This window comes from Peromyscus californicus, unplaced genomic scaffold, assembly GCF_007827085.1.
Source record: "Peromyscus californicus insignis strain IS unplaced genomic scaffold, ASM782708v3 Scaffold_5__1_contigs__length_169319896, whole genome shotgun sequence".
Taxonomy (NCBI): domain Eukaryota; kingdom Metazoa; phylum Chordata; class Mammalia; order Rodentia; family Cricetidae; genus Peromyscus; species Peromyscus californicus.
In genome coordinates this window covers 164,198,073-164,221,769 of record NW_026294573.1, presented here as the reverse complement: position 1 = coordinate 164,221,769, position 23,697 = coordinate 164,198,073, and the positions used below count along the sequence as shown (strand labels likewise).

The following is a 23,697-nucleotide window of genomic DNA, read 5'->3' as shown; positions in this document are numbered from 1 at the left end:
CATTGAACTTATGCGATCTGATAAAATATTCAAGAACATTACATAAAAGCTGGAGCTGTACCCCAGTATTACTCTTACAACCCGGACTTACTCTCATTTGGAAGTTTACTTTAACTAAACTAACCACTTCCATCTCCCTTGCCCTGGGTTTCCTCTACTGCGAGGGCAAGTGCAAGATAGAGTTGAAATAGGACGCCTGCGGATCCGAGTGCGATTCCTCCTTTGAAAGAGGCTGGGCTGGATGATGTTTGCACACAGGCAGGCACTCTTTATTTACATACATCTGCATATTTGCTCAGGCCCCAGTATTTCCCCATTAAAGTGCGTCTGAGTGCATAGTAGAATGAACTATGTTAGAGAAAAGCTCTTAATTACCCTAACTCATATTTCTCCTTAAAGCTCCCTGGTAAACAAATCTCTGGTCCGATAGTAATTGCTTTGCCTCATTAAAAAAAAAAAAAAAAAAAAAAAATCTCGAACGGTTAAAGGGCATTTCTTAGAAACTATTTGTGCTTTATATTCTTCCCTCTGCTCTGTGTGTGTGTGTGTGTGTGTGTGTGTGTGTGTGTGTGTGTGTGTGTGTACGTGTGTGTCTAATGAAGTTTGAGAGTTGTGCGCGGGGGGCGCATGGGGTGCGAGCCCCGGAGGTCCCCATCCCCTGTCTCCGCGGTCGCCTAGTCCAGGGCTCCAGCCGCAGCGCTCGGAGCCTTGGAAGTCGCGAGGCTCCCGGGCTGCTCTGAGTCCCGGCTGCGCGTCATTTGCAGTCTGGGGAATGTTGATCACCTCACTAATTACACCTCTCTCTCCCCCCCTCCCTCTCCCTCTCCCTCGCTCTCCTCTCTCATTCCCAGAGTGCATATCGGGAATAGACACACAAAGACATGCGCACTCAACTTAATCAGCCATTTTTTTAAACAGGGCTAAAACGATAATAATTAGCAGAATAAAGACATATCGGATTTTCATTTCCTTTCCTCCTTTTCCCAACCCCTTCACAACCAAACAGCGAGACCGCGGTCGGCACATGCTTTAACTCCTCCCGGACCCCCGAGGACCGCTCCGTGCCCCCCACTTTCTGCTCCAGCGTTTTTATTTTCACCCAATAAAGTTCGAGGATTATTTTTTTTATTTTTTTTATTTTTTTTTAATGAACCCTCTCGTTTTACTTGGATGTGATCAGCTGTACGTAAAATAAAAGCAAAACAAAAAAGAGGCGAAGATCGAGTAGGAACTGCAGGGGAAATGGAAAGTAAGTTTTTTTCTTTAACTTTTATTGAGTAGTTTGTGTTAAATTTAGGTCGAGTATCGATTATCTTTCCAGCCTGATCTTGCACAATCTTTGATATTTCGCTCCCTCTCTCTCCCTCTCCCTCTCCGCCTCTCTCCCTCTCTGCCCCTAGCTCGCTTGCTCCCGCTCGCCCTAGCACACATTCCCTCATCCCGACCATCTCTTCCGCTCTGCCCCCCTTTCCCATCTATTTCCCCCGGTTTTTGGCTCAAAGGTTTGCTCTGCTGAGGGAGTGAGAAGGCATGGGGGGGACCTGATTTTCTACTTGGGGGAGGGCGTGTTTTGGGGGATTTAACTTTTGGATTAAGCGGCAGATCATCCACTTTCGGCCAGCAGTTTTGTCCTTTTCCCTGTCTTTTCGGGTTCTGCCTTCACCGGTAGCCGGGGACACTCTGGTGGCCGGGCCAAGCTGTCAGCTCCGCAGCGGCGCGGACACTGCCTGGGGTCTCCGCTCTCCCCTCGTCCCTGCGCCCCATTGAGATGACGCTTCCTCGGCACAGATCCTCCGAAAGTTTGGACGTTGGTCGGTGGGGCTTGGAGCCCCCTCTCCTCCTCTCCTCTCCTCTCCCTCGACCCTCCCCTGCACCTTTTTTCGGTTTCCTTTTCTTCTTCCTTTTATCTTCCCCACCCCTTCGCGAGTGCCCCGAAGGGCGCTCAGTGCGCGGGGCAGCAGGAGGCCCGGGCCGCTGCGCTCGGGGCGCGGGGCTCAGAAGGATGGGCGAACGCGGGGCTGGGCTGCAGGTAGACACCGGTCCGCCGGCGAGCGGCGGCGGGCAGCGGCAGGCCCGGGCTGCTCTCGGCTGCGCCGGCGCCGCGGACCCTGGCAGGTCCGTTAGGAGGCGGGATCTCCCGGCCTCGGGTTGCGGACCTGGGGGTGGAAGCAGCTAGCCCGGGGCTTGATCGCCGCCCTAAGAGGACACCCGCGGCTGGGGATCAAGAGCCTTTGCCTTTTTTTTTTTTTGGTTAAGGGCAAGGGTGTGTAGTGTGTGTGTGTGTGTGTGTGTGTGTGTGTGTGTGTGTGTGTGTGTGTGTGTAAGTGTAAGGGGGCTATGGTCGACTATGGGAACTGATTCATTCCTTGCCCCCCCCAACATACCCCGCTCCAGGGTTCCATGTCTGCAAATGAACTTCACCTTCCTAGCTTCAGCCGGTTACCATGCGCGCCTTCTGGCTGGAGCAGCTAGGGGAGCGAGCAGGGGCTGGAATTCGGCGGGTCTTGTCTTTTTTTTTTTTTTCTTCTACACCCCCCCACCCCCCAAGCTTCTGCCTTCCTCCCTTTCCATTCTTTCTGCTCTTTTCTATCAGAAAATAATAATAATAATAATAAAATTTCTCGTGGAATTGTATAAAAGTTCCTCAGCGATGGTCAAGTTGCAGAAGGTCCCCCATCCAGCCCCCTCCCCCAGAAGACGATGCACTGGTTTGTATTTCTTTTGTTACCTGTGATCCGGGCGGGGGGATCCTTGCAACGCTGGGTCTGGGGTCCGGCCCAGATATGAAGCTCCAGCGGCGCCTTCGGCTGTGTCTCCACAGTTCCGTGCAGTCCTGGTGAGGTTTTAGCTACCGTTCGGTGAGACACCCTCCTTGTAGGTACCAAAGGTTCAGATCACAAACACGGACACCCCCCCACACACACACACACACTCCGACCCCTGCACACACACACACACACACACACACACACACACACACACACACACACACACACACACACACACGAGTCAACACTCACAGACACACACATTCGCCCCACTCCCCCCACCTCCAGCCCCCACCTTGCCTTCACTCTCCCCCTCCCCCAAAAAGCACACACAGAACAACACCCCCCCCCCCAACCAAACAAAAACCCAAAGACAAGTTCAGTGGCTGAAGATGGTGGATTGACACCGACTCAGAGGCAGGTTCACCAGGAAATCTGGCGTTCCCGATTTCTGACAGTCGCATTTCCTCCCCTTGACCCCCCCCCCTTTTATTAACTCTGTTCCATGTTTAATCAAGGATCATGTAGATGGCAAAAGGAGAGACAGAGAGAGAGACACGGGGGGAGAGAGAGGAGAGGGGAAGAGAGAGAGGGAGAGGAGAGACAAGAGACAGGAGGTTTTTTTTTTCTTTCTTTCTTTTTTTTTTTTTTTTATTGTGTTCTCCTGGATTTTCAGTGGCTTGATCCCTATAAACGTGGAGTGGTTAAAGCTCATATGTAGTATTATATTTTTAGTTGGGTGGATGGATGGAAGAATCAGGGAGAGGCTGCGGCTGCCGCTGCCTTTTCGTTTGGTGCTTAGATTAAGGCTGAGACTTGGCTGCGATTGGGACGCGACAGTGACATGGGCATCGATCGCTTCCATTGAGAGCAATGCAAAAACACAGCCCGGGTATGTAGCACTCTCGCTGCCATCCACACTTGCTTTACTTTGTATTGACTGACCAAACTGGCAGAGCAAGCTCCGACTTTCTTTCTTTCTCTCTTCTCGCTCTTTTCTCTTTTCTAACTGAAGAATAAAAAGAATGGTGTGTATAGTATTTGTTGAGAAGGATGGGTTTAAATAAAGCAGAAAGGGAATATTTGGGATTATTTCACTTCATCTGTGACTGTGTTTTAGAGTTTTTCTTTTCCACTGGGAAGCATATTAAAGAAATTGAAGATTTTCTTTCCTCGTCTTTAGAAAAAGAAAATAAAAAGTAAATCCTTAAGGGAATGTTTGATATTATTCAAGGGCTGGAGTTTCAAGCAGCAGGAAGACACACACAAATAAAAGATGGCTAGCCAGCTGTTTTAACCTCTGGCACCTGGCTTCAGTGAAGGGATCATAAGGTTCATACAGTTGTTTTTTTAATGGTTTTAATATTTATGGCGTAAACTGTGGAGAGCATCGCTGTGTGTTTATTCAATAGCTGGCTGCTCTTGTATTTAAAAAGTAAACTCTTATTGGAGTGTTTTCCTTTTTTATAGCAATGGAGATAGGGTCAATGAAATATGAGGGTAGCACCATAAATCTGAAAAGTGAAATGTACCCGAGGAACAAAGAAAGGTCAGGTAAACCAGCTGTGTAAGTCACAGCAGCAGCACCCACTGTGGGCTGAGGTAGAGACAGTGGCTCTGGTTCTGAGAAGTGAAAGTTGCCACTTCAAGTTAAAAACAGGCAACCATGTTCGCCTCCATTGTAATCTTTGGCAGTTTGGGGCAGAGTAACCCAACTCTGTTCATTAATTGTGAGCTAGTTGGGTTATTTCAAAGGTGCTGCAGCAGCGGGGGAAAACAGAGAGGAGGCTAAGAAAATTGCTGTTTAATATTGCAGAATTTACTGCTTCCATTCTGACCATGAGCCTAAATTTACACAATGAAATCTGATTATCTCTAATAACAATATTAGATCCTGCACTGGATGGATGAGAATTGAGGTGGTTTTGTTGATTGCAAGGGTTTAATGTTGCATTTCAGAATCTGATGTGGTTTGGCCTCCCTTCCATTAACTGGAAAACCCCTGAGGTTTTACAATTATTTCTTAAAGATAATACATTTAAGATTGCATTGGTAGGCTGAAGAAAAGTCATAAAGGCAAGAAGGGAAGCCCTTAATAACTCTTGAGGTTCAGACATGTTCAGCAGTTAGATTGGCTCTGACTTCACCAAGGGTCGACAATGTGTCATTTCCACGAAGCCAAATTGCCCTCTGCCTATATGATATTAATGTGCAAATCAATATTTCAGGGATTAAATTTCCCTTCTTCATTTTTTATGGTTTCTACCTCAATAAGTCTCAAGTCTATTAGAAGAGGCTGGATGATTTAAAATCTTTCACTGCAGAATGGCTTGTCGTAGTCTTGTTTCACAGACCATTTTAGGTTTTTCGTTATAAAGACTAAAGGTGCCCTACAGAAGTTATGAGGCAGTGTAGAGTCAGGGTCAGTAGTGTAAAGCTCTCCTTCGGTTAAAGTTATGATGTATTGGGAATATAATATATGTGTTTGTGCATGGTATATACGTTCTGCTGCTTTAAAAATATTATGTTAATCACCTATTGATTTATTTCAAAATCAATTGATGCTCCTTTCTTAGTAGTGATTTGTTCAGCATTCTTGAGGACTGTGTTAATTTTCCAAAACACTATGCATGAATTAGCTTGGTGTGAAAGTATTGGAAGGAAGAGATTTTTCATGTAGCAACATTTTCCTAAGAAGTACTTTTAGAAATCATTGTTTCTGGCAGTAATAATCAAGTGGTGCCTTTTGCATATATTCTTGTCATAGCTATCACTGAGTTTTCTGCCTGACTGACTTAGCTGGTATCTGTTCAATAGGCCTCTTTCCATTCTTCTTTATATTTAGTTTCTAACACTTAGTAGGAGCAATACTTCTTGAGACTTTCTTGGAGAAACACAATTATATCAGAAAGTATACAAATTGATTGGAAAATGTAAAGTAGAAATGGGTGGAGGGTGGAAATTAAAGACTGTGACTTTATCACGTAATCTTCGGAAGGCCTACTGCCTATCATTTGGTCTTGTTTTATAGTCTTAAACCATCTGGACCAAGTTCCGCACAGCTGCAAGAATTTCATATGTGATAGAACATTTTTTCCATTCAGTGTGAAATGTTCCTTCCTAAAAAACGTACACCAGACTCGCTTAATTTAGTCTGTTAAAAGGAATGCACATGAAAAAGGACAAAAGGCTCTTTAATCTCTGCAAGCTGTTTGTTTTCCTTAAAGATTCCTGTGTGTTTGGGTTTGAAAAGTCATGTTTATTGAGGAGATGATTCTGAGGTGTGACACTAAAATAATCTAGGATTTTTGGACTGATGGCAATGCTCCTACCCAATTTACAGAACTACTTTTTTATGCCTGTCAAAACACAGAGTTAATCTATCCTTATTTACAATTAATCTCAATAAAATTAATCTTAACTATGCTTTATTTAGTGGCTTAAAATATCTAATTATATTCAATTAACTGCTGTTATAGTAATTAACATTGCTTAATTGCCTCTGCATATATTTATGTAAAGCTCATTAGTTGCTGCTCTCTCCTTTTCCCTTTTCTACTTGCTATTTTTGCTATTGTCAAACCATTTTTATCTCCCAAGACTTGACAGTGGCGACAGAATAGAGTCTTTGGTAACACTTTCTGGAAATGAGTGGGATTGCTCTCCTCTATGAGACACTTGTTAGGAGCCTTTCACTACCACTCTCACTGGTACCCTGTCTTTATTTTCCTACCCTGGATTTCTAGGACTCTCACAACGTATTTTCTGCAATTGTGGCTAGAAATATGAGAAGCCAGGTTAGGCTTTGTATTCATAAATGAAGAGCTTTTCTGTGTCTGCCTAGGGGCTGTCCCCATAGGCAGTGTGGTTTTTCTGTTTTTGTCTTTTGGGTGTTTTTTTTTTTTTTCCCCTCCTCTAAAAACCATTCTAAGGGTTAAAGACTTGGCCAAGGTTCAAACTGAGAAGCGCCCAGGGAAAGTGCATGTGAATATGTACAAGTTTCATGTAATTAGTGCTTAATTATATTAACATATGCAAATTGTCAACTTAGGAGCTTGTTGAGCTGGCAAAGATCAGCTAGGCACAATTGCTATATTGTTCTGAAACAATAATGGATTTCAAGTTGGATTGTGGAAACACATAACTAGCTATCTAATTTAACTCATACCATGGTGAAATTTCATTAGTCTCCATGGAGACTGGTTTAATTGTGCTGACTAATGTTCTGGGCTGCAGAATGTCCTAAAAAGAAATCGTTGTTTGCCTAATCCACCTTACAATGACACTTGTTTGTACATGTTTCCCTTGTGTGGGAATTTGCATATGCAAATAAATAGTTTCTCTGCCCCATTTGTCATGGCTGTTCATTACCCATGAAGAGGACATTGTTACTCGGCTGTTACTGAGTCTCCCAAGACTGGATAGTGTCAACCAGTCCAGCTACATTCTTTCATAATTTGTTTCTGATTAATAGACCAGAGTGAGCCTCATTCTCTTTGGGCATCTGCAAAGCAAGGTCAGTCTCTGAGAAAAAAGAGTTTCTGCAGTAACTGAGGGACTTTTCTTCTGCCTCTGCCTTCTGCTTTTATCCACCCATTGCTTAACAGAATGATATTTAAAGTAATGTGTTCTTGTTCAAAGAATGTCTCTACTAATAACCACTAGTTTCCTAAAGCAAAAAGATAGGAAAAGAAAGGAGATTCTCTTATTAGAATATTAATCCTGTTTTTGACAGGAAGGTAAACTGATATAATTGCTTTTCAGTTCAAGGCATGGGGGTTTATACAAGTGTGAAAGCATCGGAAAAGGATTAGCATTTTTTTGCATAGTGAAAAGCTCTGTTGAATAGGGATCCAAAAGGTTGACTGAAGGACTAAGATGAAAGGAAGATGAAATCGCAGGCTTTCTTTCTTTATGTCTATGTTCTGCTCTCTCCAAAGTTATGTTTGTCCAAGACATGAGGAAACAAGCAGTGACTCGGGTTTCAGCAACTTTCTAAGATGTCTTGAGTTTTCATCATGATTGGGAAGAGATGGATGAAGATAGTACAAGCTAGTAGATGATCACCAGAGGTCTGCATGTAGAAGGCTTCAAGTAACAGTCCAGCCTAGCCAAATATTGACTACAGAGTGTCAAGAATTCCCAGCACTTTTCTGGCAAAAAATAGTTCTTTTAGGAGAAGCCAGTGGTATGGCATGACTATCCAGTTCATTTAATTACTGACCTCCTAGTGTACTTCCTCCATTGATAAGAAATAACTACCTCAATTGACAGAATACTTCATTGGGGGCAGAGTGGTGTATTCTGACTTTTGGCAATGTTAAGTGTTTAAGTGGTCTATCAGCTTTTGCAAATTAAGAAGGGATCACAGATGAGAATACAAAGTTGTCTTCTTAGACTTTAATTCATAAAGTTCTGAATGCAATCTTCTGGTTAGTTCAGAGGTGTACTCTGTGTTTATAAAGTAGGTCTTTTGAAAGACGTCTAGGAGCTCTACACTGACTCGGAAACATGTGCAGTTGAGTTTTTCCTTGTCACTAGTTGGAGCTATAATTGGTTATCAGTTGACAATGTAAACAGGTCTCTTGATGAAGTTTCTTCAGCCATAATGAGGGCAGTGAAAATACCACGTGTTAAGACACCTTCAAAGGTGAGAACTGGTTCTTTTGTATATATGCAAATCAATAGCAGAATAGATCAGTATTTTCATACATTTTGTATAAATGTATACATTTTATGCAGTCTCTTTCCAATTTGGAGTCACCACAGACGATCCATGGGATCTATGGGGAAGGCTGCCCCAGAGCAGAGATAAAAGATTCCACCAGATATGACCCTAACTAGTCTGTGGCTAGGCAGCAGAACTTCTGTTTGCCTCATCCCTTTAGTGGGTCCCTTGCTGGGGTTCTGTTATGAAGGTTATATGGAAACTTGAGAAATCAAAAGTGTTTTCCTATAAATGAAAGTGTACAGGTCGCCTCTTGAATACAGCATATTGTAAAGGAAAAGTGTTTGATCTTTGTTATAAAGTCACCCAACTTCTTTACTAGAGTCCTTTTTAAAATTTGTCAAGAAATTCTGGATTGTTTCAGAAACTTTTATGGTTAACTTTATGATATGCTTGAAAAAAAGTCTTAAAAGAACAAAAAAATCCACATGGAGGCTATTTTTTACATGAATAAGGGTTTATTAAGGTATTTCCATAAGAAAAATGTGTTAATTTAAAAAATAAATTCATTTGTATTTTAAGACATTGTTAAGCAGGCTCCATGTGTTGTAATTGGCAGCATGCCAGCCACCATGGATGGGGATCACACGTGGGTTAATAGTAGCTTATGTGATGTCTGCATTCTTAGGAAATGGGCAAAAGCCCAGGGTATTCTGATATCAAGATTGCAAGAATCAGACAGCAGAATATATGTTTATATGTGAACAGATGGACACACGTGAGAACTGAAAATGCACACTTTCTCTTAGCACTTGTTTTACTTATCCCTGACAATGTAACTGAAATCTTAGTTCACTCCTGGTCTTTGATGGCTCAGGACAAAATGGGCTTTTAATGAGAGTTCAGTGGCATTATTTTCTTGCATGAGGATTGGGCTCCTTGCGAACTTGCTGGAGTTGATACTGTGTTAATTCCCCCATTTCAGAGGTTCACAAGTTGCCTTGAAAGTCTGATATGGTTTCACATTTGACATACAATCCTCTGGTCAGAAATGGCTGTTCTCGACTCCCCTACTCAAAGGATTGTGAGTGAAATGAAATACTTGCCACTGAGGAATTTTTGAATGTATGCATGGCATGTAAAAATAGCTTTGACACTAAAGTCATGTTTGGCAAGAGGCATCCCTAATATAATTATCCACTTTAGCATTCTAGATTTTTTTTTTTAAAAAAGTAAGAATTGGAATAGACTAACTTGGTTCGTATGCCAGAATGTTCTAATCTCCAAGCAAACTTAGGTGTTTTGGTCGGTTAGGAGGCTGGCATAGCAGCATCTAATGTTCCTGTCTGATGCCCCCGTCTGTCCTGAGGACACAGTAATGCTCAGATGATAACTGGGTAGCATATATTCTAGCACATGCCTCTAAAAACAAGGTTTATTGATTGCGTTTTGTCCTTGCTATAAAACCAGAGAACATTCTACGAATATTTACTTAGATCTAAATCATTTTAACCAGGGAAAATTGACTTCTGTGTTAAAATATGCATTTTATTACTGTCCATAAAGTTCTTCTTCTTCACTACAAAGGATAAAGGAAATTCATTGCTGTAACAGCGTTAAAATACAAAAACTTACACTCTGCTGTGTGTAACCTGGATGTATTCTTAAAATCAAAACAAAATAAAATTTTGAAGAGGAAGATTTTAGAGAACCTTAATATTTGCCTATTTAGAAGAATTATTCAAAGAAGCCCAAATATTGATAGATTCAACTTTCTTCCCAGGATAACTTCATGAAACCTGTATTCTCTATATTTCAGTTTGTAGCACTTTGAAAAAAATCCATAAATTTAGGAATGATATAATTTGTACTTAAGACTTCCTGAATCTATTAAATGAGTTGTTTTGTTATGTTTAATTTTTGATAACATGTCCACTCCACTCACGTGCAAACACACACACACACACACACACACACACACACACACACACACACACACACACACCTGTTCCTTTTCAAATTGAATGCTTCTCTTTGCTTCATAGATATACTCAATAGCAAACCATGAAAATTTCCTCCCACAAGCTAAATTTCCTTCATTTTCTAAGAATTGGTCAAAATAAGCTCTGTAGAAAAAAAAAAGCAAGGAAGTTGTTGAAACCACCCAAAACTCTAAAGACTCAACAGTCAGAGAACAGCCTTCCATCCGTTCAGTTCAGTTCAGCTAGCTCCTTTGGAAAATTGGAACTGAGTTCATAAGAAATTATCAACTTAGCCATCATGCCAGGACAGTGTGAAGACAAGAACTCTATTCCATCCTTCAATGATTGATGCTCACCCCAGTATCTTGTATGTTTGGAAAGGGGATTGTTGAATGCATGGAAAGGAAGGTTGCAAAGATGAGGAGGAGAAGCAAAGAGAAGTGTGTGATGGCAGTCCAGCAGGGATGTCGTTTTCTCTGAGAAAATGTGCTTTCTGCTTCTGCAGGGGGCTAAGCAGAGTCTGGGCAGACTCCCAGCACTGTGACTCCCATACATACTTTTGTGTTAAGTAACAGGTTAGTCTAGGTGCTCTGAATGCCTAAGAAGACTCTATGATTCATAAAAATACTGATGACCTCAGTGACTTAAAATGCATTTTTAATAATCATGAACATGGTGTGAACAAGGAGAAACTTTCCGTTCTCTGTGTGGGAAGTAAATGAGGACAAGGTTGTGAAGTTTTTGAGGCAGCATCGTGTACAGAAAGAATGCACATAATTCAAGCCAGCCCACCCTTTCATTCTGTTTACTTTGGATTCATTTTACTTTCAAGTAAGTTTATTTTATTTTCACTTACATTTTAGATGAGAATCTACTTAATTTCTTAGCAACCTAATGACACATAGGCATCATGTCTGTTACAAGCTATCTTGATTAATTTAGATGTGTAAGCAACCCTGTCCAAGTATTTAATCTTTATAAGCCTCAGTTTCCTGTTATGTGTCTCCAGGTTTGCTGAACATAAGTGTTGTGAACTGTGAAGTAAGTCAGTGTGGTGTGACATGATACGTGGTCACTGTGGCCTTTGCTTCTTTCTGTAATGGTTGGTTTTAATGTAACATTTGGATGGGGAGTGTTTGATAAAGTAAATCTACAAGTATCTGAGTAGAGTGGCCCATCTCCCTGATAAGAAGAGATAAGAATTAGGCAATGAGTACATCTAAGAGGTAAGGAGGGAGATAGGATCCTTCTCACATCTTTTTCTCCTTGGTAGGTCTCTAGATGGCATGTAACTTGGCAGGTGGCTCTTTCTCCACACCATTATCTTCCACTCCATCATCACAACTTGGTTTAGATATGAGGGCTTCTAGATATTTAATGCATTTCTAGTTCTTCATTTTTCTACACAGTAAATTAGAACAGAAACAGTTTTTAAATAATTCAGACCTTGGTCAATTCACATGAACTCAAGAGTCCTGGCTGTCCATTAAATACAATAATAGAAAAGACCACAAAGCCCACTTCAGTCTTGCAGTGAACTCAATCTGCTTGAGAGCCTGTGAATTAGAGGGCTTTCCAAAAATGACTTATATGCCATAGAAACACTTTTCTATGCTTTTGTTATTAAGAGCTTTTGATATGTCATGAAATGAATATCAGTCACGCTGCTCCATGCTGACCTATTAACCAAAATTTTTATCAGTCTAGAGGAAAAAAACGTTTCAAGTATACATACATGTAAATGTATACAGAATTATTAAACCATCTTGAGAAAATTTTTCTTTAGCATCCACTTGGCTTAATTATTAGGGTAAATAAAAGTTTTGCCTTTTTAAAATAATGCATTTTTTGATGGAGGATTATCCAGTTTCAAAGATGATAGACTGCCTAAAAGTTAATAAATATATAAATGCAATGTTTTGGACTATCTAGAAACTGAACTATACTTTTGTTACAGTTTTCATAATACTTTGATTCCTAATAATCTTCCACTGTGATACTTGTTTATACATGAAATTATTGTTTATATTTATTATGGAAATATAAGTGGCCTTGGATTGTATGTGTTTAAGAGTTCTTCAAATGCATAGCAGCCTCTCTGGGGACAGGTTCCCATCCGTATGACTACTGCATCCACAGTGATGGGCATATTATTGGCAACTTCGTGGACCTCAAGCTGCTGAGTGACTTACTAACAATTATCAAAAGCACACCCTGAAATCTTCAGTTTATTATGCTGGCAGATTTTCTCCCCCTCTCAACTAGGTACTGAAAAGAAGTGTACAACCTTAAATTGGTTGTTCCTTTTCTGGAAAATTCCTTAGAGAAAACTTTTAGGGCAATGTAATTGAGTATTTATGTTAGTGATCTAGATTGTTGTAGTCAGAAGGAATAGGGCACAATTCCCTTTGCAACTGATAAGGAAGCTGAAGCGTCTAGAAGTTCCTGGGAAATATCACGTAATTCAGAGTAGATGAGGAGATCTAGGGAGTGTGTGTGTGTGTGTGTGTGTGTGTGTGTGTGTGTGTGTGTGTGTAGGAATATGACCCCTGCAATGCTTTTTTCATTTTGAGCGGTTTAGCTCTCTTGTTTCTAAAACTTCTGTGCTCTGCATATGAGAATCATTTACAATTCTCTCTCTCTCTCTCTCTCTCTCTCTCTCTCTCTCTCTCTCTCTCTCTCTCTTTTGTGTAGGTGTAGGTGTGTGTGTGTGTGTGTGTTTGCTACTTTTAAAAGGGTTGCTTGTTTGTATGTTTGTTTGTTTGGTTGGTTGGTTGGTTGGTTTGTTGGTTGGATGGTTTGATCTGTAAACCAAGAACATTGGATTGCAGGTGTCTTGAGTCCTGTGCTAACTCCTGTAACTGCCTGGGCTAGCTTTATAAAGCTAAGTGAGTAGAGATAGGACCACAATAATCTAAAAGGTGAAAAGTTGAAAAAAAAGTGGGAAGGGGTATTTCCTTCTCAAAAAGAAGCAGGCTACCTACCAATTGATTAAGAATCATTCTGGTTTGCCAGAAGTCCCTGGTCATAGAAGGCTGTTTAAGTATTCACTGTCAACAAGGAAATCATGGACAGCACTTAAAGCGGCTCACCTCTGATTTATTCATAAAGTCACACAAGCACTTGGCTTTGTTCTTGCTCTAAGAAGGGGACCGATGCCAATAAGAGCTTCTTGCATGGTCCAAGAGTGAACAGCACTTTACCTCAAAGGCTGACCTCCTTTCTGTGGTCTCTTATGGGAGAATGGCCTATGATTGGCTGTGTGTTCTCAGAGGATTGGAAAAAAGAAATTATAACAAGAATCTACTGTTTAAATTCCATAGTGTATGTACCAAAACTTGCACCTGGAACTAGGGATCTTACTAGGCCTGTGGTGGAGGTATTTATGCTAAAGCAGAGGCTTGCCTTTCAAATAACCTACAGAGTTTTACATTTAATAATAATTGAAAAATATTGCTTCTTTCTAATTGAAAACTATGACGATATCATAGTAAAACTGGTTTTGACAGTCCCTTACCCCACGGAAGTGAATAGAGGTTTAATACCATAAAGAGGGTAAGAATAAACTAGGTGCAGCATGGAGTAGAATTGAAGAACAGGACTGCTCTACCCACTGATTAGCCATATTTATCTGAGGAGGTTCAATTATATTACTTTACAAATGATGCTCTACCTCAGCTGCTCATGTTGAGAGGACTGAAAAGATATTTAAATGACAGTCCGACTCCGACTCCGAATCTCTGGTTTGTACTGACCAGGCATTTAGTGGTGACTTAACCCCCCCAGAGTAACATGTAGCACTCTAGTGTTTCCCTAACACAAATCTAGTCACATCAAGCTCTCTTTTCTCCTTTGAAATAGTTGGTTTCTTATTACCTATGGAGCATATGTTCACACACACACACACACACACACACACACACACACACACACACACACTCTTTCCTCAAAATTTTACAATACATACAGAAACCCAAGGAGCCACATTAGAGATGGTGATGAGAGTTAGTGATATATCTTTAGATAAAGCTGTACAGTCACATCAGAGTCATCAGCTCATTTGTCATGGCTGGAGTGAAGATGTCAGGACCAATGAGTGTATGAGCACCGAAGGGGCAAAAGGGCTTTTGGAGAGACACATTTTTGTACTGGGAGCCAGTCATGGCTTAGATTTAGCTCCAGGGAAAGATTGGGATTAGACAACGCTGTGGACAAATCCTTAGCATAACAAAATGTGTTGGAGAAATGTGGAGGGTGGGAGATGTAAGGACTGACACAGTTCTGGAAATGTACTTTAGACTGCAGTTGGGAAACTATGGAATTTCCAAGGCATTTGTTGTGTGGGGGGCTATCTATTTAAGGCACACTGAAACTACATGTTTGAGATAGCATGCAGGGGAAGACTTGCTTGTCACATGCTAAATGTGCATACATATGCCCAACATGTATACCTGGCCTTTATGTTTAGCTGCATTTAAAGAGTTCCAATCTTCTATCTAAAATCTATGTAAGGAAATAGCATTTGCATACACCCAGGTAACATGCAGGTACTAAATGCTTTTGACATCAGAGTGGAAGTTAATACTTAATTTCAATAATAATTCTGGCAATGAAATACTTGTGACATAGTTGCACTTACACAAAATCAAGAAGCTAAGCTTTCCTTACACAGAGTTCATTGTGAAACATTAATTGAAAAGTAACAGGTTTTCTTTCCTTACACAAGTTTTTATCTCTGATAGACCAATCCTAACAGATTTATTTCATTTTGGACCCAGTGAACTGTTCTCTTTCAGCTGATGTACCCATACAACCTTTTCTTGTTTAATTCTATTGATTTACAGTGTTAAAGTGAAATAATCTGATACCTGTTTCCTGCCCTTTGAGTATCTGTCGTCAAAGACGCTGATTAGTTTCTCTCCTAGCTCTTTAGCTGTTTTAAATGTATAATTATCATCGCATGTCATTTGATAGCTGCACTAATTGCTGCCAACTATTGTCTGTTTGCACTTAATGCTGAAACCTGATCAACATCCTGCTTTGGTTGATGTTTGATGGTAAACTTTAATTAACTCTTATTGCATTGAAGAAGAGTTCAGGTTTGGTGCTAACTAATCATTTACCTTCATTATGTCCTGACAGCTCCACTTGTCCTTGGTCCTAATAGATATACCAGTCAGTAAACAAACCTGCAAACCCTATGTCTCGTGGTTGCTCCACACTAATATTTTGCTACTTAATGTGTAAGATAATTGGGGCCAGATAATTATTTAGTTGGCTTCATATCTGTAGCTTTTCAGACACTAATCTTAAATTTCTTCTTCATGCCGAACAATTTCATTTTAATAGAAACTGTAGATTTGAGCTTACATTACTTCTTCAACATGGTCCTGGGAACATGCATCTTTTGAATCAATACCATTAAGCTTGTCTCCTGTTGGAATTCTCGTAATTATTTTTCCTGAAATACTTTCCTGTAATGATATTGAAGTTAAAGTAATCAGGTTACCAGCAGATCATGTAAAATTCAACTCAAAATTGCTGGTTGCTTGATTTTAATTTGTTTGACATCAAGTTTGTTTGAAAAGGGATAATATGTGGGTAAACCAAGGAGCTTATAATTATGGTTGACATTTGTTTGTTTATAATGAAATCTAATTAAACTTCATAGATTTAAAACACAAAAGTTAATTACTGAATTGCTCACTCCACTGCTGGGCAGCAGTCAAATCAACTTTTAGGGGAAAGACAGAGGGAGAGACGGAGAAAGGCAGGAAGGGAGGGAGGGAAGAGAGAGAGAGAGAGAGAGAGAGAGAGAGAGAGAGAGAGAGAGAGCGCTCACAGACAAAAGGCTCTTCAAAATAGAAATAAAATAACCAGCTAATCTTAGTGATCAAACATAAATTTGCCCAGATTTCATCCAGAAGAACACTTGGCATTCCACTTATGTTCTCTATTATGTTAGTCCTAATGTGGTTTTTTAATATAAAGTCATTTGAAATATTTACATGGAATATAAAAACAGTTGCATTTGGAAAACTGTAAGAACTCTAAGATTTAGATATAGAGCAAGAGTCACTTGGTAGTGATTTAAAGAATTATGCACGTAACAACATAGTTGTTAAAACTATGTGAAATCATGTAAAAGCATTAAAGTCATTGCTCAGAGAATAGGAATGTTTGCTGGAATACCTGAACTGTGATTAGTTTTATGAAGGTAATTATGGTTGGTTCAGCCTGCAAGGAATGGTTTTCTAATATACTTAACACTAGTGCATTTATTGTTATATTGGTGGGAAGAGTGAAACACAAATAATCATAAAATTATCTCCCTTGTAAATAGTTGTTAGTAGTTCAGTGTTTTCTTTGTGACTAAAGAAGGAAAAACACAGATAGGCATTGAAACATATTGTCATCATATTGTGTATGTGACAGTGCCTGTGATGGTTGGTGCTAAACTACTAAATCTTTTGACACCAAACACTCTATATTTAAAGATACATTATTTATGCCAATGAGGATAAATTTTTTAAATATTCCTGTGACTATTAGAATTGCTATGACCTAGATGTTCAAGTTTTAAGCGAGAGGTTAGCCAATTACATTTTAAAGATGGACAATACAGGTGCAGGAAAGACATGACAACTTTGATTTATACATTTCCAAGACGTTATTGAAGAGTCCATGTTTTCCTCTGAGGAAACTGAAATGATTCCGTGTTATTTCTTCATATTTAAGTGTTATGCACGGAAACTTTCCAAATGTGATAGGAGCATCTGGGAGGGACCCGAGAAGAAAGACTAATTGGTTCCCCTTTATGATACTTTGGAATTTAGTGTGACTTACACAATATTGTAGTACTGTATTAATGCAGTCAGTCCCTCGCTGAGTTTTAGATTTATGTATTATTTAGGGAAGAGATATCTAAAAGATCATTTAAAAGGGGAAGGTGGTGAATACTTATGTGTGACTTGGTGGGGGGTGTCATGGGACTATTTGGTACCTTTCTTTTCTTCAGATGATGAAAAAATTCAGTGTAGTCTCTAACTATTGGCAAACAACAGGTTTTTAGTAATACTGTAGGTGATTGGATCCCCTTACCCTTTAAGGAAGCAATCATCCAGAAGGCTGAGTGTCAGCTAGAATGCTAGCAAAACAGTATGAAAGAGAAAACCAGAAAAAGGCACAGGACATAATTGCAGTTTGTGTCCTTGCCTCACACCAATGCAAACTATTCATTTCCAATTAGAATGAATAAGAAAATTAGAAATCAACTCTACTGGTCGAAATTACCCAAGTTTGTTTCCAGAGGTAGCTAAAGTGTTGGATCCATCTTGCCCACTGATTATGAAATTTTCCTGAAGCAAACAAATAAAATGAGTCATATAATAGCATAATTTGGTTAAAGAGAGACTATTGATTCTCTGTAAGCAAAGTAGCTGGAGTTTGATTAAAGTTGTAAAGAAAACTGAGCAAAATTCCCCTTTCCCACAACTAATCTAATTAAGAACTATTGGACTTAGTGGAAAAGTATGCCTCTCCTCATTTGCTCCACAGCACATATGTTTAATGCTATGTAATTGTCACATAACTTCCATGTAGATTTAGTGATCTGAGAGGAAAGGAGGGGGAAGGAGCCTCGGAAAGAAGAAGAGAGGAAAGAAAGAATCAAAGAGGGAGAAGACGATGCTTCGGCCACAAGGGTCCTATTTATAGAGAGGGGAACCAATCTGCCCTGAATCGCTCATTTAGATTTTAATGAGAAAAATAAGAGGGAAACAAGGAAAAAGGACTTAGTTGAGTTACACACGCATACTTGTCTTTGTAAACTTTCCCTTCTTAAAAATGTGCTTGTTCTAAACGCTGAATATATTTGGTTACATCCTTCTATTCAAACTTAATTACCTTCTCCCCTTTGTCATGACATGGGTGGAAAGTTTTTGCCGTGTCAGGAGAGGTCGTCACACATTCTTCTGCAGTTCGCTTCATTAATCCCTTCTTGCAGAAGCATTCTCTCTCGTGCTGGGAAGGTAGAAGGGTGTAACAGAAGAGCCCTGAAACATCGGCAGGAAGCTCTAAGCTGGTTAATGCAGTATAATTGTCTGGACATAGACTGGTCTTTGTTTCTGTGGTTCACTCTGAATCAGCTGTAATTAACTCCAGAGTGTTTCCAGATTGCCAGCAAAGAAAAATTACAGCTTTTCTGTTTTAAATTGTAAAGCTCACAAACATTAACTATGGAGATTGCCTTTACTTTGATATATTTCTATCCTGCATGAAAAAAAAAAAAGCTGACTTGACTACCCAACCCCACCTCTAAAAATGTGCCTTTGTGAAGTTACTTGATATAGTGTCTGCTGGAACATACTGGTCCTTTAATCGTTGGGTTTGAAACCTTTTTACTTAATATTTTCAATCTTCTGCCATCTCCTTTGCTAATATTTTTAACATTGAAGTGGGAAAAGTTATGCAATTTTTTTCTGAAATATTAACACGCGACTAAAATAAGCAAACCGTGGTGAAGGCTGCCTTAAAAGAAAAGCATCTTCAGGGCTTGAGATCAGATATGTCTTCTCATGGAATCAGGCCTTCCAACCAGGTCCCTCACCTGTGTCATGACATATCAAAAAGAGACTCCGAGGAGAGGACTATCTCACTACCTCTTTCCTGGGCTTAGGGAGCCACACCCTTTTCCAAGCTCCAGTTCAGAAGTTTGGAATTATGAATTCCAGCATGGATAAAAATGAAGTAGCGGTGTGAACTAATGCAGCCCAGCACACAAAAGATCTGTCAGCAACTGATGCAAAAAAAAAAAAAAAAAAAAAAAGTCCAGCCAAAAAATCTTTTTTTTTCTTTCTTCTGAATTTAACAATGAGGAATTTAAGCCTCAATGTGGCTTTAGCAAGCAGAGAAAAGAAGCTCTTGGTGTCTGCATAATACCACTTTGATGGATTTTTTTTTCATCAGTTCTCTGTACGTGGCAACAAATAAACAAGTATAATTATACTTGTGAAGGCCTATTCATTGCTTTGTCAGGATTAGATATATGTGCCGTTTTCACACTGCGCCTCTCTTTTGTCTTTGCCTAACTCACTATGACATATTGATAGAGGATTTGGAATGGGGAAAAGGCCACAGCAGAGGCAGAGATGACCTTTTGGAAACTTGATATAACTCAAGGATTTTTATTTATTTTCTTCTTTTTTTTTTTCTTCAATTTGTAACTTGTTACCAAATTCTCCTGTAAGCAGACAACTTTTAACCCATTTCAGTTGGAGTAAATAAAGACCCAGAGTGTTAGGAGATAGCCAGGGAGCAGAGGAAAATAAAAACAATAGGAGGAGGAGGAGAAGTGCCCTGCTCTTCTTTCCCAGCCCTTAGCAGAGTGGCTAACCTTGCGTTCTTTCCCCATTATTCTGGCCTCTTGATCAGATCATGTTCTTTTTAATCATTTCACAAACACTGTCTCACTGGACCGTAGAAGAGGGCTGGGGTAGCCTCAATTAAAAAGCAGAGAGGTAAAACAGGCCTCTGGTTTTGGGTTCTAATGGGAGCTCTGAGTGCTGAATGCAAAGGCATTCTCCTATTGTGCAGGAAGTACCCCCTTTCAATAGAGGGGCTCCTCTTAGGTGTGTTTGACCGTTTAGCAGAGCAGTTTAGGCAGCAGTGACTGCAGAAGAAAGCAAAGCAGAAGGAGGAAAAAAAAGTTCTTTTCTGCATATTGTCTGCTGCTTCCGAAAACAGGATTTGACACGATCAAAGCCACTGATCTTGTGAATTCCCGAGTACCAAAAACCGTGTACACGTATTCTAAGCAGACCAGCAGGTATGTATCGCTCTGAATTTAGCATAAAAGATAGCGCAGGTTTCTCTAAGGAATTTCCTGAGGACTTTGTGATTTTTAAAAATGGGCTATTCGGCAGTAGAGACTAGAAATTGGTGATGATTAAATAGAAACTAGCTTTGATGGTGAAGAAACTTTTGTAGTGGATTCATGTGTTGTGCAGTCATTTGGGAATGGTTCCATGGTTTAAGTTAAATGGTTCTCTTTGTGGTCTTCATCGTAGGGTTTTTATGAAGCTTCACAAGCTTCCTATGTGAGTCCTGTCGGTAAAAGAAAAACTTCATTTTGCAGCAATGAGAATGAATCTGGTGGCATCATGGTTAGTGCCATGGAACATACTAATCTAAGTAGCCTTTTAACTACACAGGAGAAAGGGTCCTATTCGAATACATTGACAACTGCTCTGGTGAAAGTCAATAGCTACATAGAAATATTAAAATTTGGTAATATGTTGCTGTCTATGCCAATTTAGAGAGTTTTGTGGTTGTTGGTTTTAGAGAGAAAGGTAAATTTGGTTGTATAGAAGACATATGTTTGTAGTGGGTAGCCTTAATAATTTCACCAATATATGTTTTACCTGGTTTCTGATGAATATGCATCTTATTGAGATTAAATTGATAGGCACTTTGATGTAAAATTATAAAGAAGTACTACAACAAAATACATCATACTACAATTCTGATATGAATTCCTTTAACATAGTTTCTATAACTTTTACTTCCACCTCTTTTCATACAAAATGAAAAAATTGAATCTATTCTGTGTAGAGAAATACTGAGATGATACATTGTAGAGCCCATGTGGCATCTAGCCCAAATGATTAACTGCACATTATGTGCAACCCCTCTGAGGTACATTTGAGGTACATTCAGAACATATGTAATAATTCTAGCATGTGCCCTTTTTGTGAACTAAGAACTGTGGTAAAGATAAAAATAAAATGGAATTGAAGTGATAATAATATTATTATTATTATAAATAATATAATCATAATGGTTGTAGTTCAGAAACCCATAAATCTGTCCAATGCTTAGCAGCCTTTCTTACTCTTTGGAGGACAGAACATCAGTTCCACATAGATCTATGCATAAACCGGGTCTGGTCATTGAGGCAAAGGATCATCCCAGCTCCTGGAACTTCCTGTTTATTCCACTAATCTAATAGCATCATTGCTTTCACCCCAAATATCCAGCCTCTGCTTGCCTTCCGTGTGCTCTTCAGATCAGTTCAGCAGTGTGTTGTATTGTTGGCATTTTGGCTGCCTTCAGTCTGTATATGTTATGCAGAATCAGTGCCTGCGAAGGTAAACATTAATGTTTGTGGACTAATTAGAAAACTATTAGGTTTTTATGCTTATTATGATCAAATTATTTCAGAGATTTTTAAAAGCCACATGCATGCCATGAAGATAATTAACCTGCAGCTCATCCATGATTAAAATTACACACTAAGCTTTGTGATGTTTGCCCCATAAGCAATTAGAGTGTCATTTTAACCGTCTCAGATACCAAAACGAATTTTGATTTTGTCATCAATCTATGAAGATCATTTGATGTATTATAAACTGATCAATCCTTCTTTGATTTGGCTGACAAGATTAGATTTGATTACAGTAAGAGCGTTACTGAGTTAGTCATCATACTTAGCATGCCTGTGACCTTCAGTGACATCTACATTTTAAAAGAACTTTCTGAAAGAAATTTCTAAACTGCTCCATAACATAGGTGAGCCCAATCTTCTGTTTTCTTTTCTTCATAGCTCTCAGCCACTATGAAGGCTGTATCAGCATGCATCGGGGGAAGAATCATCAGGACAGAGATTCAGGAAGTCTACAGTAACAGATATCATTTCCAATGTAATATAGAACACCCCGTTTTCTTTTTTGGAAAATTGTCATGATACGTGAACATTTTGTTTCTTTTAAAGTTAGGGACTGTTAGCCTTGGAGTTATGGGTCCCTTCGATTTTAAGATTTGAGAAGTTTGCTTACCTGCTTCAAAAAATCAAGACACTGTCTCTGTCATAGGCCAAAAATAAACACCCAAGTCTCCTACCACTCAGCTGCTGTGCACAGTGCTACCATTCTGCAAACGGAGTGATTTGCTGGGACTCAGAGAAGCTTAGCTGCAATCAGACTGCACTTACAGTGGCTGGAGTTTACACATAAACACACCCACACTCGTGTACATGCCCACCCTCATAGAAGAACACATTTTTTACCCGCATATGCTTAACTTTCCCCTGGCATTTTACCTTTCCACTAGAAACTGAGATGGCTTTCACAGGGTGACTCTTCTCTGCCACAAAGGAAGTGTATGTTGTAGGAGGACTGCTTGAAACAAAAGAAAAATAAAACTTTTAAAAATAAAATATTGAAGGATTTTCATCTAGAGTGCTTGCACAAGATTCACTAAGCCAGGGGAGATGTTGGATGAGGCATTGGTTGAAAGATGGGTAACTAACCAGGACTGATAACATCAAATAGTATTTGAAATGCTGTTCATTACATATAGCAGTTTGGAAAAAAAAAAAAAAAAGAGTGAATGTGATTGTCCCCTAGGATGATAGGACTGGCTGCAGTAAATATTAATTTCTGTTCTGTTGCCCATTGAGGTGGCTGAAGTGTGGGGAGAATGGTGATCGGTGCTTAATCAGGGCCAGCAGAGACCTGCTGAGACCCTTTGCACAGGGAAGATTTGTACTAAGCTCATTTACTGGCAAAATGAAAACCAGAGAAGAGTCTGGCCTGCACTGCCTGGGACTGTAATATTTTTCATTTTAAGGCTCCTGTATCTGTTGGTCTCTCTCCCCATGCCCACTTGCCCTCGGTAGGCACTGCCTGGTAGAGTAAAGGTAAATTTAAACAATAAAATACCATTGTTTTTATTTTTGATCCATACTGCTGTTTCCTATGAAAGTCCTTTACATTGTACTAGGATAGACTGGATTTTAAAGCCTTTGTATCCAGAGCACGCTCTTTCAGAAAACAGGAATAGCAGGATTACTGCTACAAATTTGGGTTTCATGTGAATGCTCACAGTGGTTTCCAAACACCTCAGCAATGTATGTAGGAGCACCTGTGATAGCTATCTACATTATTTGGTTACATTTATACAAAGTCTGTCTGTGATAGATAGGCATGATGGTTTTAAGTTTTTCCCTCTCAACTTTTTAGATAGTCAAGTTTACAGCAGCTGTGAATTAGTGATGGGCTATTAGTGAGCTGTGTCATTATTTAATAAAAATGGCTTCTCTCACCTTATTTTTTATCCAGGTCCCTGACAGGCTGGATGAAATGAGATCCCCATGTAGCAATTGCCATGGAAACCTGTGACTCTCCTCCTATCTCAAGGCAGGAAAATGGGCAGAGCACATCAAAGCTATGTGGAACGACACAACTTGATAATGAGGTGCCAGAGAAAGTTGCAGGGATGG

General features: G+C 39.8%; 1 protein-coding gene across 8 annotated transcripts in view; it reads left to right on the top strand.

Annotated features, from left to right (window-relative positions):
• Nucleotides 1-23,697, top strand: part of Zfhx4 (zinc finger homeobox 4) — a 187,313-nt gene that overhangs the window by 4,897 nt on the left and 158,719 nt on the right. For 2 of the 8 annotated variants that reach the window (XM_052718480.1, XM_052718473.1), the window contains exons 1-2: nucleotides 854-1,249; nucleotides 23,537-23,697. The exon at nucleotides 23,537-23,697 is cut by the window's right edge and continues 2,475 nt beyond it. In XM_052718480.1, the coding sequence (XP_052574440.1) occupies nucleotides 23,583-23,697 (115 nt within the window). In that variant the 5' untranslated portion in view covers nucleotides 854-1,249; nucleotides 23,537-23,582. Of the gene's footprint in view, nucleotides 1-853; nucleotides 1,250-1,347; nucleotides 1,812-2,551; nucleotides 2,709-3,438; nucleotides 3,661-19,317; nucleotides 20,245-22,020; nucleotides 22,118-23,536 lie in introns of those variants that run through there. The other 6 variants (XM_052718478.1, XM_052718476.1, XM_052718474.1 and 3 more) reach the window with 6 other exon arrangements.